Source organism: Podarcis melisellensis (assembly GCF_964234715.1).
Source record: "Podarcis melisellensis genome assembly, chromosome: 1".
In the NCBI taxonomy this organism is placed as follows: Eukaryota; Metazoa; Chordata; class Lepidosauria; order Squamata; family Lacertidae; genus Podarcis; species Podarcis melisellensis.
In genome coordinates this window covers 90797973-90816581 of record NC_138528.1, presented here as the reverse complement: position 1 = coordinate 90816581, position 18609 = coordinate 90797973, and the positions used below count along the sequence as shown (strand labels likewise).

Genomic DNA, 18609 nt, shown 5'->3' with positions numbered 1-18609 from the left:
CGTTTGAGACAAAATAATGTTTTGCAGACCCTTGCCCTTTTCGTGTCCTCCCCCTTTTTACAGTTGTTCAGCTGTGCTCCTCTCTGCTTTACTTTTACCAAGCTTGCCTGCAAAATCTTTCCCCAAATAAAAGTTGGCATCTTCCAAGAATGCAATTGCCATGTCATCACCCTCTCGCTCAACACCCAGCAAAATGGGGTATTTTATAAGTGGTCAGTAGTTGTCACAAACTAGCACTATGCCAGTGGCTCTTTAAAAGACGAGGGGTAAGTACATCACTGGCACAAAGATGCATTAACCACCCACTACACCAAAGCCAACCTAGCAGTTCAAAAGCACGTCAAAGTGCAAGTAGATAAATAGGTACCACTCCGGCAGGAAGGTAAACGGCGTTTCCGTGCGCTGCTCTGATTTGCCAGAAGCGGCTTAGTCATGCTCGCCACATGACCCAGAAGCTGTACGCCGGCTCCTTCGGCCAATAAAGCGAGATGAGCATTGCAACCCCAGAGTCGGTCACGACTGGACCTAATGGTCAGGGGTTTCACCTTTACACCGAAGCATCTAGGCTCTGCTAGCTAGATTTGATGAGTCACAATGGGCAGGGATTGAGAGGGCATATAGTCAGTCATAGGTATGCTTGCAGCAATGGGAGTTATCACATGTGGACTAGAAAACAGAGAAGGTGCCCCTTATTGGCAGGAAATCTTCCAAAGCCCTTGGCTGCTTCTATATGGTGTTTCAGCCAATCAAGTGTGACTCTATGAACTGGGCAAAGGCAGAATAAATTTCTTTCTAATAAGGCACAGGAGTTGTAGCTACAAGCCATTTCTTGGTGTGAAATTTCTACCTACAGCCAGCTATTGTTATTATTTATATAACATCATCAGAGTGCACAGTACTGTACACAGTACTGGCGCTAGCGAAAGGTCCCTGCTCACAAGGAGCTTACAATTCAGGCAGTGAGAAAAATGCAGAGGCAGGGGGAATAGAAGGTGAGTGAGTTGTGTTACACATATTTAAAGTGTGCTGAAGTGGGTTTTGAGGAGGGATTTGATGGATGAGAGAGAGCGAAGTAGAAATATGTTCTTGAGTTCCATTATGAGTGTGCACATAAAGAGAAGAAGCAGAGAGGGCACACAGAAAATTGTGAGGTATATCCAATACATATGACATTGAACTAGAACTGTGTGGATAAATTAAGCTTTACTGTAATAGGCATTCGAGTGAGAGCCCCAACTTCATTAACATGTGCAATTCTGCATGATGATCTGATTAGCTATTACAGATCATTTAGCAGCAAATGTATAAAGGCACCACATCCCACATACCAAATATGTACACAGTTAAATTGAAGAAAAGCAAGAGAAAGTGTAATGATAGTCTGGTTTATTTGCAAACAGAAGTCTATAATCCCAAGCAACAGAGGGTAATTTATTTCCATCTGTGACATCTCTGAACAGTTTCTGATAGACAGGCTGAATCCCTCTAATGATAAGAGCTGATCTGTAGGTTCTAGTATTTTGGGCCTCTTAGTGCATCACAAAATTAGAACACCCAAAATTTCAATATTCACTGACGGAGGTAGAATTTTCAAGAGAAACATGTAGTTAGTTCCCTGCCCTATGTTTTGCTCATAATACAATAGAGGAGAAACACATAGTCCATCTCCTGCCTACCAATTCTCCCATGCAAATATTTTCCCACAGTTGTTTTTAAAGCTTTCCCCTCCACACCCTAGCTCTGAATTAATAATTCAAATTGTGAATTTACCTCGTTTGTGGAGCAAATGTTTTCAGCGGAGAATAAGTGGGCATGGAGAAGGGTTTTCCTTCCAATTTCCAAATTACCTCAGCAGACGCAGATCTCAAAACACACCCTTGGCGTGATACCATGTAGCTTAGCCCTTTGCAGTGGGCAGTCATGAATGAGCAGCAACTGCCATTGAGAAATCTTTTATATGTGATTAAATTATTCCAGCTCAAATGATCAGGGATAATTTTATCCCATGTAAATTCAGTAAGCACATTATGGAACGCTGTTTATTTAGTGGTTTACCCTCATGGGATCAATGTGATCTAGTGGCCAGAGTGCTGGACCTTGACCCCAGAGAGTAACATTAAAATATTTGTCCAGGCAAGAAGCTCATCATATGATGCTGGATCAGTCCATCTTCATCAGTCTAATTTACCTGATATGGTTCTTCGTAGTCTATGCTGAAAGAAGCAAAGTATGGATACATGGGTTATGTAACTCTATCCCTGTGAAATACAGTGGTACCTCGGGTTAAGTACTTAATTCGTTCCAGAGGTCTGTTCTTAACCTGAAACTGTTCTTAACCTGAAGCACCACTTTAGCTAATGGGGCCTACTGCTGCCGCTGCACCGCCAGAGCACGATTTCTGTTCTTATCCTGAAGCAAAGTTCTTAATCTGAAGCACTATTTCTGGGTTAGCGGAGTCTGTAACCTGAAGTGTATGTAACCTGAAGCGTATGTAACCTGAGGTACCACTGTAATGCCTATGTATGCCACTACCTGGTGGAAGAAGAGCCAGCATTATACTGTAGCAGCCAATTTTCTCATAGCTTGGATATTATTTATCCCAGAACAAATCTCTGAACATTTCATGTTCACCCATGTTTGTGTTGTGGGAAAATACAGTTATGTAAGGTGGCAGCAAAACCCACAAGTGCCTCCCCCTTCTGGGTAGTAAAATAATAATAAAGTAAATAACAATTGGCTGTCCTTTCATGACACCTAAAATCAGCTGCTGCACCCTCATGATTGTAGGGCTTGTTGTGGCCTATATAGCAGAAACAACCTTTTTTGGTATGAGCTAATCTATTGGGATGTTTGATTACAGAAAACCTGCCCCAAGGTAGGTTGTCCTGGGCATCTACAAAATCCCTGCGCTTTTAAAACCCAACTTCTAAGAGAGTTAAAAGGCTTGCACGACTTTAAAATGTTTCAGAAACATTTACATAATGTCTCGGAGGTTGGTATAGATATTTTCTAGTTCCTTACATGTATCTGTCCCTTGCATTATTAAAAGGCGACACACAATTATTACTCTATGTGCTACTGGAATGTAAAAACTCACATTGGCAAGTTTCTTATGTCATTTTAATAAATACGTGCACACATAATGGCTTCTTTCTCTTCCATTGATCTGGTTCTAAGGAATATTAAGATGAATGCCAGTAACCTACATATAGATTGTGAAATATATATTTCATGACATTTTTTATTTGGAAATGCTACTAAGGTCCAAACCTGTAAAATCAGCCATGGTATGGCAGAATACCTTGCATATCATACTGAGAAGAGAAAGCTATGCTGTCTTTACAGTTGTGCAAAACGATTAAGATGTTATCTATATAAATTAATGCATGGATGTACATGTGCATACATCTATGTATACCATATACTAGCTAAGGGCCCATCAATCATGAAGTGGTGGGTAAGGTCGGTCCTTTTCCTATGCTTATGCACCACTTCTAACTAAATCCTTTACTACTCCATTCCCACTCACTACTACCCCCTATTTTCTGAGCAGAGAAGCAGGTAAGGAGTTGTTGGTTGTGGGAATGAATTAAGAAAGCCAGCCTGCTTTTCTAGACCAGAGTCTATTCTGACAAGTTCACCAGATGCTTAGGGGTGGCTTGTGGGGAAAATCAGATGCAGAGCAGACACTCTGCCTCAAATTGGGCAGGCCATCATGAAAAGAACAAGGATTTTTACGCTACCTCAAAAGACTAATACATTTGTTACAGCAGAAGCTTTCCTGTATTGAAGTACCCATCATCAGTTGCATGGAGCGTTTTTCTCAGTTGGCAGGTATATAGGTGCAAAGAAAGAAAGGTCAGAGGGAAATTAAATGGGGGGGAAAATCAAAGTGTGACAATTATGTCAAAGCTTAGATGTACGTACAGTGAACTCAATGTCCTTTCAAAGTGCACATTTTATTCTCTTGAACAAACACAGCCCCGGTATCCAGGCCAGGTCTTTTGTTTTAAACTAGCCTGTGAAATATAATAGTTGCCCTGATCTCTGCTTTTAAGAAATCAGCTCACCAACAGTGTTTACATTTGAAATAGGAAGGACTTTGGCTTTGATCAGCACAGGAAGAACAAAAGTACAATTAGTCCTAAACTGAAGCGTCGATTGTAGCTTTTTCCCACCTCCACCAACCCCTCTTTTCGTCTACAATAAACAGACATCGTCTGTGGATTCCAGTGCCATTGGCTGTGTCTATATTTGTATTAATTGCTGAGAACTGCAGACATTTATTAAAAAAAAAAAAGTTGGAACTTGCCAATGGTGACTTCATCTCTTGGGATTGCTCCGAATCACAGGCTTTGGTGCATGTCTAGGACAATTGCTCACTGTGCTTTAGATAAGTAATTCTTTTCAACTGGTTACTCCACAATGACATGAAAATTGTGGAATCCAATTTTCCCATTGGGATATTGTAATGGAGTCTATTGGCCTTGGAAGATCTCCCTTCCTTCCCCTGTTTCAGTTAACGTGCAAATATAATTTACTTCCTATTTATAGTTTCATGACCCATTTCATTCTCAGCCAAGATGTCTTTTGAGTGAGATGATTTTAAACGAGATGAACAATTAAACTCTAATGGCCTGCAAAAGCTTTAGGCACTACAAACCACTGTGCATCAACTTGAACTCCTTAGCTGTTTAATTAGGAAAGGCTAGGCCAAAATCCGATGTGAAATCCACCAAGTTTGGGGTGGGGTGGGGGAACCTAAGTGAAGAGAGTTTGGCTTACAAAGTTTAATCTGCTCTACTCTTTATTAAAAACTTGGGAAGTAACTTTAAAAAGAAATTAAATGCAAATTAGTACAGTGGTACCTCGGGTTACATATGCTTCAGGTTACAGATGCTTCAGGTTACAGACTCCGCTAACCCAGAAATAGTACCTCAGGTTAATAACTTTGCTTCAGGATGAGAACAGAAATCGTGCTCCGGTGGCGCAGCAGCAGCGGGAGGCCCCATTAGCTAAAGTGGTGCTTCAGGTTAAGAACAGTTTCAGGTTAAGAACGGACCTCCGGAACGTATTAAGTACTTAACCTGAGGTACCACTGTATTTGTATCCTTTCATATAAAACAATTTCCAGTGCTTGCTCCTTAAATACCTACCTACCTATCTATAATCTATCTATCTCCTGGTACTTCCATCTGACTGCCTCTCAACACATGCCCAAGTTTTTCCTAAAGGGAACTTTTTTGTTCTTCTTTAAAGGACTATGTGCCTTTTGTCTTCTGTCAGATTTGTAGGAAGCTTCCTCCCTAAACTGCCCAAAGAAATTCATTTTAAGGAGTATGTCTTCATGTATATGCAGAATATTTCCTACAAAAGTGTCATATTTGTTTCAAGGAAGGGACTACAATGAAACCACTGGGCTTATTCAGTTTGATCCAGACCAACGATGAACAGAGTTGTGCTCATGCCCACATGCTGAATGGGAGGAAGGTGAATTATGCAGATTCCTCCTGTTTGTAAACCCCCAGGAAAGCTGCTGTGGGTGACTGGGGGACCCTCCATGTGGGATGTGACATGGGGACTCTTTTGGGGGTGCAGAATAGAAATTTAATAAAGAAACCAACAAATAAAAAACAGATAATACTGGGGGAAGTTACCTCCATCCCACTTGTGGTGGAGGTCTCCACTGTATCTCAGTCATTTGTGCAAATGGAAGGAACCATTCCATTTGTAGGTGAACACATCTTGATTCAACCATAGTTATTTTCTGCCTTCCATTCTGGCAACTGGCAAGGAGGATTAAATGCTCACTCAGCCAATGAAATGTTGGCCAGCTGTCAGTCCTACTTTATGGCTCCTACGTGCCGATATCATCAAGCCACAAAGAGAAGGATTTGTTGCTGCTATACCACAGAAGTGGAACTCCCTTGAAACTTAAATACTACAAGTAGGGATCATTGAGCATTTTGTTCAGTCCCCATTTTAAATCAAACAATCCTAACAGCACTTCCCAAACTAATATATGGATCAGAACAGATTTATGCTTCAGCTTTCCCTGATTTTTGCATTGCAGTTCTCAGTTGGGAAAAGTACATAAATACATTTTAAAATGTGCATTTTAGGTTAAAGGAGTTATTTTTGGATACATACTTTACATAAAATGCAGATTTTTCATGTGGTTTAAAAATGGAAATATTGTGTGGAAACATGTCTGAATGGACTTACGGACATAGGAATGAACACGTGTGAAACTGTCCCAGACTGGAAGTAATGATCTGTCCATCTCTATTCACAACTACATCAGCCTAAGAACAACAGAAAGGAAAAATGAAGATAGTACTAAGTGGTAAGGACAGGTTCTATAGAGAAAAGAAGGGTGCGGGGAGAAACACCATTCATTTTCCAGACAGCTAATTGTCTGGCTAATAGGAAAGTTCATGCGGAGTCTAATAAAAGAACCTGTTTGGCATGGAACCATTGCTTAGATTTATGTTATGGTTAACAAGCTTACTACCACACAAGGCAAATCACCCTATCATCATTCACTGATTACATAGCAGGGGCTCCAGCAGATTAATGAGTGCCAAATACATAGAAGCAATAATTGGGCCAGAGAAAAAGCAGGAAGTGCATTGAGAATGAAAAGCGGAGTGGGAACTCCTGTGAGGTCTCCTCCCACAGTCTCCCTCGGCAGCACAAAAGCGCACTGTTTTGAGAGTTAGTGTTTCACTAACAGAGCGAAGGCCAGGAGAAAATCACATATGATTTAATAAGTCTGGCAAAGCACCACACACACACACACACACACACAGAGAGAGAGAGAGAGAGAGAGAGAGAGAGAGAGAGAGAGAGTACAATCAAACTAAAATTAAGCATTATTCCCATTGAGTTTAATTGAATATATTCAAGGAACCATGATGGGAATGTTGCAGCTCCACTGTTGGGTGGTAGGATGCTTCCAAATACTATTTGCTGGGAATCACACATGGCGATGCTGTTGCTCTCAGGTCCTGCTTGCAGGCTTACTGTAGGCATCTGGTTGGCTATGTAAGAACAGGATGCTGGGCTCATGGGCTTGGGCCCGGATACAGCAGGGCTCTGATGTTCTTGATGTCAGCGGCACTTAAACACATAATTTTGCTAAATGTCCAGGTGGGAAGGATGACCCCCCCACACACACTTCCCCTCCCAGCTGTAGATCACCTGAATGACAACTGGGCTTTACAGCAGGTCATCAATGCAGACCTCCCTGCTCGCTAGCATTCAAATGAATACATAAGAGGAAAACCAGGCCACTGGTAGCTTGTTAAAAAGTGAGAATCCAGACCAGATAAAACGTGGAGCCCGAACAAGAGTGAAAAGAAGCAAGATCAAGCAGACAGTGAGTAGAGATTGTTTCTCCACTGAGAATACTCCAGTGACACTCTCGGCTTCATACATGCTGTTTTACGCATACTATATTCAAAAGTGACAGTGTATGTGGGTCATATCTGTACCACTACTGCCCCTTTTCTATGCATACATCCTATAAGTATTCCAGCAAGTTTGTTAGTTGCTAGATCCAACTTTCATTGCTAACGGACACCCCAAATTGATGGAGTGAAGTAAGGAAAATTTTATCTCCTTTGATGGAGCTGAGACTACTATGAAGCAAGGAACATTCCTTTAAAACCCTGATCTTTCTACAGGTGATTCTCAAGCAGAACTCATCTCACAGAACCTCTTCACGCGACCTACAGTGCCTCTGCTTGCACTTGAGAAGTTTCTACAAGGTTGTAAGGAAGAACACCAGATTTCAGTTAACCAATGGGCTCTAATCACCTACCATGCACCTATGTACTCTTCTACAGCTTGTTATTTCCTGCAGGATAGCTTGGTTGGTAGAGCATGAGACTCTTAATCTCAGCATTGTGGGGCTCAGCCCCACGTTGGGCAAAAATATTCCTGCATTGCAGGGTTGGACTAGATGACCCTTGTATTCCCTTCCAACTTTACAATTCTGCAGATCTATGTACTGGCAAGAAGTAGCCCAGGTAGAGAGGCTGTGGGTTTTATTTCATTACAGATTTCCCGAATTTATCTGCATCTTCCACCAGATGGAGCAGAGGAGTCAAGAGAAACAGCTTTACGAAGACTCTTTTGTTACTTGTAACTTGCCTTAACAGTTAGGCAAGACAGTGGCAAGGAGACTTTTGTTCTTTCCCCACAGGGACTTTGAAAACATGGAAGCGGAGACTGGAGATGCTTGACCTTTCCGGTGTGGCTAGCGAGAACGGTTAGCAGAAATGGTTTTTAGTCACCAGCACAGCAGCTTCAGGCAATCTGGCCTACAAAATGTTGAATAAAGGCAGCAATTAGAGCATATTTTCAATCTTTTATTCTTTTTGATCAAATTGGAAATCACAAAAAATATAATAAATCCCATGGAGACACAATGTCCAGATCACCCTCACCTCACAGAATCTGCACATAATTACGGACTTTTAAAAGCTAATTCTAGTAATGCTGTTATTTTCTTACATCACTGACAAGGGGCTAAACATTTTTTTTTTTTTAAAGCACAACTTGCTTCTATAGAATTCTAAAAAAATTATACTTTCCTTTTGTAGTTAACTCACATAGACAAGCCTTTGGAACGTAAACAAGTATTGTTGCATGATGTTTCTTCATATCAAAAATATCAGTGCCTCTGTCAACAGTCAAATGGAATGCTTAGCAAAGACGCAGTTCCTATGGTCAGATCATAAATTAAGTAGAACCTTATTTATACCTGCACTACACCACTCCTATGCTTACAGGAGCATTGGACAACGTGAGAGCAAACACATACACTGATAGACATTCGGTGCTTGATATGTGCCGAATGCAGAGACATTTGTTTGAAATAACCCACACATTCTATAAAGATATGTAAACAGTACGGCAGATTAAAAAACAAAAACAAAACTAAAACCACCACTACAGTCAATTAAGATCTGAAATGGCCAATCAATGCTTCTTCATTATTTCCCTATTATCCCTGAGCACCTTAAAAATTGCCCCCCCCCCCCAATCTCTCTAGGAAGGAAGTGTAACCTAGCAAGACCACAACAGCATGTCTCGGTCACAACTAGTCACAACTAGTCGTCTTACCAGTTTGGCACTGCTGAGCACAACTAGAAATGCACACACACTGTTCCTGGAAAAGGCCCCACTTACAAAAAATGCTTGCATGATAATTGTGGCAGATCTGTCATTCAGACTCCACACACTACCCTGTTCTGGCAGATGTCCCATTAGCCATGCAGAGCGGGAGTGAGCAGTGCAGGCTGATGTCTGCTTAGTACATGGACTATAAGGACTGAAAGTGCACTTAATCACACCTGGTTCCTGAAATAAGTGCTGTGCACACAACTGCACCTGGCGAGGCTTGGGGCAGAGTCCACTGGGACCACAAAGCTCTGTCTGTTTCCATGGAACTTGCTCCTGATGGATCCATTGCACCTTCCTTTCATCCTCACCCTCCAATTTTTAAAAGCCATTTCACATGTAATATTCTTCAAAAATTAAAAAAATGCAGAAATCACCTTGTCAAGGGAAATCACTATCAAACCTACAGATTACAAAAAAGATTGCATAGGAGTATCAAATGGGCATAGGTGCATCAAATGGAGAGAAAACGCTCTTCTTTTCGTTTTCCATAACAGAATATGGCAACAATGATGTCATTTATTTTTTTTCCTTTTAAAAATCAAATGATCTCACTTTATTTCAAAATTGTACAAAATGGCAAATGGCTGTTTGTAAAAAAAAAACCAAAGTCTCTCTTTTTAAAAAGATGTGGAATCCCAGGCATTGTACCAGTGGCCCTGAGACCATTCACAGTGCAGTGGAAATCATCGTGTGAGGCAGAAATTACAACTCATCTTTCCTCTTCCCTATCTTTTCATGGTCCCGTTCTCTGAGCGTCCGCATGAAAGTCGAGAATCCAGACTCCTAGAATGTGAGAGGTAAAGAAAGGCATTGGTTGCATAGTGAAACTGGAACACAGGACTCCAACTCATCTTCTACAGGCAAATGAACATGCAGTAGCACAGGGAGAGGTAAAAGGAGCAGGTAAGGCAGGTCCTTGTATTTATATGACAAGTGACCATCTGGTCACAAACTGAACACTTCCCTTAAGTAAAAGCAACACTCTACAGCATCACGGTTGCTCTGAATGGATGGATGGGGTCAGAGTGTGAGTTAAGTGCTTCATCACTCTTCCAGAATCCTATGTGAAGGATGCATGGTGTGCACTGCTGCTGCCGCCTTCCTCTCCCCTGGCTCACTCTTGCCACACAACTTCCCTCAATTCCAGTCTGCTAACACCCGCTCCTGGTCTTGGCTCACTATTTTCAAAAGCCTCCTGCCTCCACCACTAGAAACTGTATAATCTTCCTTCCTCAGAGTGGTAATCTCACAGTTCAGTCCCCACACTGCCCACACCTGGTCTTATGTCCTTCATTATCTCAGTCCCCTCTTAAAAGCTTCCTCTGCTGCCGAGCCATTTTTGAGATGGAATAATCACTATAAGGAAAAGCTTCCAGCTAAACTCATCAGATGATTAAACCGCCTTGTGAAAGCTCCCCCATGTGAAAGCACTTGAAAGGTGTAACCACATTCTGAAACAAGTCATTACTAAAAATGAACGTGAAATTTGCAGGGCAGGGGAGTTCTGCTGTTATTCTGCCATGTCTGTGAGAATTCCGCAGCAAAGAACTATGCCTTTAATCTGTAGCATATTGTCTCTTTGTAAGTGATCAAAATAACGAGGTCATGTTCCCAAAACAGCGAGAGTTTGAGCCAAACTACCACAGAAGTCTGTAAGCTTTTCCATTAATTTCCAAGGGCTTTAGATTAGACCTGACAACTCATCTGATCTATTTGGGCACATGATGCAGAGGGAATGGAACCACTGCTATTCTGTCGGCTGCATCTGTCAATTTTAATTCAGAAATGTTCCGCACCACTAGTTGCGAAATTTGAGATCCTAGTAAACACCCCAAAGAACTAGCTTTTGATTAGCAATGTACCTGCTATTACAAGTGTTATCCGAAACACATTATCCAGCCCAGTGAAGCTGTGTGTGATGTTTCTTTCTCCATTTCTAACAAAATGTCCAGTACCCAAGTAACTGTTGAAAAGGATATATAACTACAATTAAAATGAGCCACCCCCTCTTTTTTAGTGCTCCACTTCAAGATGTGTTTAGCAGGTCCTGTTTTCAACACAGCAACATTGCACTGGTCTGTTATCTGCCTTTCTCCAGGCTCACTGCAGTGTAGAAGCAGTCTGGGATCCAAAGAAGTTTAGTGCATGGATTTATTGAACAGCAGCCACCATCACATGGTCAATTATTACTTTTAAAACTGAAGGGACTCTTAATACTGCTATATGATATGGGGCCTGTGGTTCAAAGACTGGGGGTGGTATCTAGTGGTGACTGAGAGAATTCATCAGCAAAACAACCAGGAATGTAATTTTCTGCAATTTCCCCTTCCTCCTATATCTATCTTAAATCTATTCTCAATGGTTGAAAGACCCCAGATAAATATTCTACTAGACATGCCCTGTGCCGAAAGCACAATACCTCTTTGGAGCCCTGTAAGACAGATGAGCCAAAGTGAGTGCCATGAGTCCCACTGACTTCACAGGGAACGTTCTCTTTCACTGCATATGAGAAGCCCAGACTATTTTTTTTTAATGAGAGCTAGTAAGAGATTGTATCCTTATTTTCAATGTAATAAATACAGCCTTACAACATATGAGTACAATGACAGTATATTAGCAGTTTGCTGCTGTACCAAAGATGCACTGCTAGAGTTACTCTCAACAGGGATAACACTACCTAACATAAGCTGAAATGTTGGCCTAGGAGGGAAGAGACTGGGGGGAGGGCAAGTTGCTCATCGCCACAAATGGAAATATTTTTAAACTAACGAAAGGATTTAACAAAATCTCCAATTTCCCAGTAACACTTGGCAGTTACAGTCTCCTCTGAGCACATAGGTTCCAGCTGGGTAGAGGGAGGCAGCCCTCTGCTAGTAACTGAGAGAATGAAGATGGAGAGGCACTCTGTGCTAACTCAGATGTTAAGAAACTTAACACTAGGACAACTAGCCAGATTCCGCACCCCCAAAGTGTGATTTTGAAAGAGCAAGTGTACACTTGTTTTTTTCTTCCTTAGCCAAACAAACAAGATCTGTTGGTTTTCATAAATCCCTTTACTTTTGTAAGCGCATTTATAAAGCCAAAGAGATGTTGTGGCTTAAACTCAATTCCCTGTTATTTATATTTAGGCGGATAAAGCTTCATTCTAAAAGCAAAGCACAACACTTGATCCATGACAAAGTTTACAGTATGGCTTAGTTCATTAAGGATCAAATTGTGGAGGTGTTATCCTGACAGAATTCCCACATGAACAACCTATAAAAAGGCTCAATGAAGACCCACAGGATCGTACCACAAATCCTCTCTTTCTATATATCTACAGATTTTTTGTACCAGCAGCAATAATATTGCAGCCAAATGTTTCTCAACAACATTTACTGGCCATATTAATATACAAAACAATCTTTCACATTAGGTCCCCATCTTCTCCAGGCAATTATTAACAACCTAGCTATGGACCTTTAAACTGAGCATTCTCGAGTAGCTGGTAAACTTTTGTCTCCTCCATTTCAAGATACAAGTGAACTGCTAATAATCTATCTCTGCAAAACCTGAAATGTAAGGAAACATCAAGGTCACAAGCTAAAGGTGCCCAGTGTAAACTGCCCAGAAAATGTGGCTTTTGGTCACAAAACAAAACCAACAAACAATCTATTATCATTTGGCTGTGTGTAGTGAATTTCCAAATGTGTACAGGGCAACCAAAGGCTTAGATTCCTAATGAATATGGAGAGCCCATTGGAACAGCTTCTGCACTACATTGGCTAGGAGCTGATGTGGAATTGGCAGACATTCAATTTTTGCATTTTCATTAGTGCTAAATTTTTAATAAATTATAAGACTCAAAATAAAAGCCTCCAAAATTTTCTACTGAGTTAATTCCAGATGCTAAATGCATGCATTATGTGTGGAATAAGGTGACACAGTCATGAGGAATTCATAATGGAAGCATTAAACTCATTGGCAAAATAACTGGCTCTGTATTATGTCCCTGTTGTTGTTGCTGGTGGTGATTTTACTGTTTGCTGATGAAACCACTTAAAAAAGATACTCCCTCCCCACACCGGTACATCTTTTAGAACAGCACCATGTACTTACCCCTCTGTCTCCATTATATTTTTCTATAAATTTTCCATAGTTGTAGTAGTTAAAGGTTGGGTAACCATCCACACCTTCCTGCTTACACAGGTCGTGGTTCTGTTCTCTGGCACAGTCCACTGCAGCATAGGCAATCTAGCACAGGAAGGAAAAGCAGATCAGCTGTCACCAAGTGTGATCCCATTCTATGGCACTCAGATACTTTAAAAATGAAACATATGCAGTTTCACATAAACTACGATATGGAAAATATTTCCAAAAGCTAAGCACTACCAGAATCAGAATTCTGTGTTCTTGTTTTGCCAATTCCTGAGCATAGGTGCTCAGGGCAGATCCAGCACCTTACCCCCCCTGTGCATTAGTGGAAAATCCTTTCACTTGCACACAAAGGGATGATACAAAGCCACTATTTGATTGAGCAAAATCACGCAAACATGTGGGCTCCTGGGCATGAAGTTTCCTGCTGCGGCACACTAAGCTGTAACCAAGGTTTGTTCTGAAAGGATCCTGTCCCTTAAACTACAGCAAGTATTTAAGTGCATGAAGAGCAATGTCACTGCATCTCATAGAACAACTAGATTTTTATCTACATACTGTACTTAGTTTCATTGATCTCCTGCTCTACATCAAACAATGATATTCAATAAGACAAAGTAATCTCATTTAAAGTCACAGCAAAGCACAATAAAAACAGGACGTGAACAGTTTCACATTAAGCAGGCCAAAGCTCCAAACAAACAGACAGGTTAAACAGTGGATGGGAAGCCATTCCAGAGCAGGAATGCTTCCAGGGGAAAGGATTGCCTACATGTAATTCCCAAGGTTAGGACATTAAGGAGAGCCTCCATAGAGGATCTGAACTCCCTGGACTGCCACATACAGGAAGAAGAGTTCCCTCATGCAAGTAATCCAGGGCTTTTTATGCCGTTTGTAAAACCTTGAATTCAGAGTGGAAATGGATTGGAAACAACAATATTTAAGAACTGGAGAAGGATTATTCTGACTGGAGACTCTGCTCAAGAGATGAACCATCACATTTTGCACCAGCCGCAATTTCCAAGTGGTCTTCAAGGGCAGCCCTGCATAGTATGCATGGCAGGAATAAAAATGAAAGGTTATCAGAGCATGGATTACTGAGGCCAAGCTATTCCTGTAGCTTCATCCATAGTGCCTTCTTCAGTTGCTACATTTTACCTACACCTTGCCCCCAGCTGAGTTCAAGCTGGCATAAATGAGATGTTCTCATTTCAGATCCTTTAACGTAAGGCTGAGAGGTGGTGAAATCCAACTAGTGCCCTTGCATGAAAGAAGAGCTTTGGATTAAGGCATCAGCTAATGAAAAGGGTGAGGGGATCTCTGTTGATTCCACTGTCCTCATGTAGACTTCCATACCACTTTCCACCCTGTTCTGGAGGGTCCCCCAACAATCTGGAACAGAAATTCAGAGGGCACTTTTGCCTGCAGGTAGCAGGAGGAGGGGAATTGCCTGCTTTCCTCTTTTGCTGGTGGACACACCTCTGCTAAATCAAGAGCTCTTCTGTGAGCGCATGAGTAACAGATGGATTCCATCCAGTGATATGCAACCCAAAGAGCTTTGTGGATGAGTGGAGATTGAACTCCAGGTCTTCCCAGTCCAAGTTCAACCCACAACCCTCACTATTCCTAAACCATCAGTGGAATAGAATCCAAGTGACAGGGATAGGATGGGGAAACCTCAACACTGAACCAACGTACAGAAATAATGTACCTGGTTCAGGAGCATGGGTTCAGTTCCTAGAGGCTGGCTATAAGATGGGCTGGATGCAGATTACTCAGATCCCAAGGCAAAGTCCTAACACACAGGTACCGGTATTATATGCATGGCTACATGACTGGGTTCTTGCATGTGCGTATGAGACGGTGGCTAAGAATGTGATCAAATCCTACCTGAGACACAAATTTACCGCATACCCTTAGACAAGCCACTATTCTGTCAGGTCAGCTTACCTTCCAAAACAGGGGCATAAAACTGGCCTATCTTCCAAGGCCACCAAAGGATTACTGAGATTACATTAAGCTCCTTTGAACACATTTTTTAAATAAAAAAAGATATACTTGAAATATACATTTGAAAGGTAATGCAAAGTATTATCATATGCTGCCTCAACAGACTTCATTATAGCTGCTACATTATGTCTCAGGAAAAGGCCTGGCAAATGTTAATTCCTAAGAATTATCCTGCAATGCTCTGCTCTCTCACTAGGGCTCTCTAGATGATCCTTCTGCCTTTAGCGGACACTGATAGGTCAACACTACCGCAACAGCACTTTCTAAGACTATACTGCTATTAATACACATTTGCTTCACTACATCTGCCAGGCTCATTCCTGTAGAAAAGTCATTTGTTCAGTTTTAATCCCGTTTAAATACAGATATGGGAGCCTTCTACTTTAATTTTATTGTGACTGCTGGCTAGAATCTATTGAAGGGAAATTTAATGCAGTTTTAAAATTTAAGATTCCATTACACTGCTTCTTTTAGACTATCTGCTCATAATACCCCCCTCTTGCCTTCCGGGCTGTTATTGAGCCGCAGTCCCATAATTAAATGTCATTTAATATTCCATTATGACCTCTAACTTCCTGGTGATATGCAGTAAACGTTACACATGCACCTACAGCGGCATTCTTACTAGTTAATAACAGCTCTGGACAAGTCATTTTCTTTCTATTCTATTTGTTCACTCTGCGCTCCACCTAATTACTCCCTTGCTTGAATTGCTGCTGCCTTTGACTCTTCTTTTGCTCTAGAGCCATCTACTGCTGGGCAGTGAGCAAGTCTTGCTTACTTGTCAATGCAAACTCATCTGCTGGCTTAGGCAAGCTGGCCAGTATCTTGGCTGGCAGGAGCAAAGCCAGTTCACTTCCTTTAGGCATACCCAGCTGGCATGTGACAGTTAAAGTTATTTCCACTTAGGATTGTCATTTCCACTCAAAGTGTACGTTCTCAATGGGATTGTCCCAACACAGCTGACTGGCCCTTTGGAACCCTTTGTAAATGTTTAACTGACAAATGCTCCTTCTCTGTGGATAATGAAGCGGTGCAGTCCCTGAGCCAAAATAAGAGAGAGAGAACGCAAAAGCTCAGAGAAGCATGCAACCCAACTGAGGAAAAGCTCAGTCAGTCTCCTTATACACTCTTTGCAAACCCTTCCTCAGCCCATCTCTTAATTTTCCCAGCTGAATTATAACCCCTTAAAGTCTCTCAATAACCAGCTTATGAACAACTAGCAGCATTATTTAGGCTGAGTCCATACTTGTTATTATTTCCCATAGTAGGTCTAGGTAGTGTGATGTCCTCTAGCTGTTGTTGGATTCCAGCTCCCATCAGCCTCAGTCAGCATGTCCAACAACATCAAGAGAAAAGATGTTGTGCACTCTTATCCTACACCTTTCTCTATGAAGGGAAGATTCATATTAGAAGGAAAATAAAATGAGATCTGATGAAGCACTGGCAGCAGCAGGAGAAGATAGGTGGTGGCACTTTTTGTTTTGCCTCAAGCAAAGAAACAGGAGGCAACATCCCCTGGCCAGAAACCTAACAAATCAAGCAAGAGAAAGTGCACTAATAACACTACCAGCTGATGAAATAGCTACTGTATGTTCTACTACTATTAAGAAGTAGAATTGCTGGTAAAGTCCTGGAAGGTGCTGCATGTTCAAGATTTCTTGAAGCCTGAGGTCAAGGCGCTTCCTTAGCCATTCATGTGAATCATCTGAACTGTGGAGGCTGTGGAAACCTTTGTAGCAAACCTTTGCTAGCCTAGATTGTCCTAGATTGTTCATGTCTGCCTGTCAAAAGATTAATGCAGCCAGCAGTGACCCCTCATGGCAGTACAATCAGAGTCTTTGACAGTCATAATCTATGAAGACATGCATGCTTTCCTGGCTGCCAAAGGCTTTCACTACTGTCTGCACAAACAATCTGTACTGTCTGCACAAATGGTAGCCACCAATAGGAAGAAATTATGGAGGCTTGCAAGGCCCCTCAGTACGTGGTTGTGAATATTTCCTGTGTCCAGGAAAGTCCTCTTCTTTTTGGATATCAGAGGGTGGGAGCAGTAATGGATTAAAATTTGGCATGGCAGGGAAGTCAGCCAATACATTTTAAAATATATTTTGCATAGAAATGGCTTATTTTTGAGCCACAAGGTAGCTTTGCCCAACTCCACTTACCGACAGTAGCATACCAAGTAATCCCAGCAACAGAAATGTACAAGCCACTAACTATCATTTGAGTGTTAACATTAAGACGAATGCTAGCACATGGCATGTCCCCAGACTTAAGAAATATTATTTACACAATAAAGATAAGCTCATCCAAACTGAACTTATATAAGCATGTGCCCAAGAGATCAGAAGCAACCAGCAATTGCCATCATTCTTAAATAGCCGCCTTTCTCTTTCTCTTTCTCTTTCTCTCTCTCTTTTTAAAAAAGCCACTATAGGGAAGGCTGCAACTTATCTAATTAACACTGTAGCGCTTAAGATATCCAGTTGGTGTATAGTTAAATCCTGCTTAGCCTCTTGTTGATTTGAACCACACAAAGTGTGGTTTTTTTATCATTGGGACCAAGAAATCCTTTTATAATGTTTAAGAATTACTGTAATCAGTCCTTTTTTCTGGGGGTACTCAAGGGTACACAGTACCAGCACTTTCACACACACCCCACCTCCACAAATGTTAAAAGTGTGGCACTTATTATAACAACTTTATGGTGAGTTCCAGAACCATTTTTTCTATTAAAAAAAGGAAAGACTATAATTCACATCATTAGGTCCCGTTTTTTAAAAGCCTATTTAGGTTTGTACTTCACATGCATTGAAGCTGGCCTTGGAATTCTAGGCTCCATCACTGAAAACAACAACTCAATTTTAATCTATTTCTATTTCACACAGCACTTCATGGTGGATCCAAACATCATTTAACACCCATTTAGCAACTTTCCACATGGAAAAGTCAACTAGTTTTGCTAAGATCCCACAACAGGGAAGCAGTGATGCTGGGTTTCATGTAACCAGATGTGACAAATAATTGCATTTCATCATGCAATTAGAGCCATCACCCAGCAGTTTTTAAGCGGCCACTGCTGACTTTACTGTCACTTGAATTCACCCTTGGCCATCTCACAGGTAACACAGATGTGTAAGCAAAAATACCCAGGTCAAAATTTACAAGTGGTACAGCCCAGATTTATTGCACAAATATTAAAACCCAGAAGTGAGCTTTGCATTAAAAAAGAGACTCCTAGTGTTTCTGAGCCATTGCATCATTTCCTCA

General features: G+C 41.3%; 1 protein-coding gene across 2 annotated transcripts in view; it reads right to left on the bottom strand.

Annotated features, from left to right (window-relative positions):
* Nucleotides 1–8354: 8354 nt before the first annotated feature.
* The window catches only part of PDIA5 (protein disulfide isomerase family A member 5), a 140374-nt gene continuing 130119 nt past the window's right edge, over nucleotides 8355–18609 (bottom strand). For both annotated transcript variants that reach the window (XM_081925165.1, XM_081925166.1), the window contains exons 16-17: nucleotides 13291–13425; nucleotides 8355–9975 (exon numbers count right to left, since the gene is read on the bottom strand). In XM_081925165.1, the coding sequence (XP_081781291.1) occupies nucleotides 9895–9975; nucleotides 13291–13425 (216 nt within the window). In that variant the 3' untranslated portion in view covers nucleotides 8355–9894. The remainder of the gene's footprint in view (nucleotides 9976–13290; nucleotides 13426–18609) is intronic.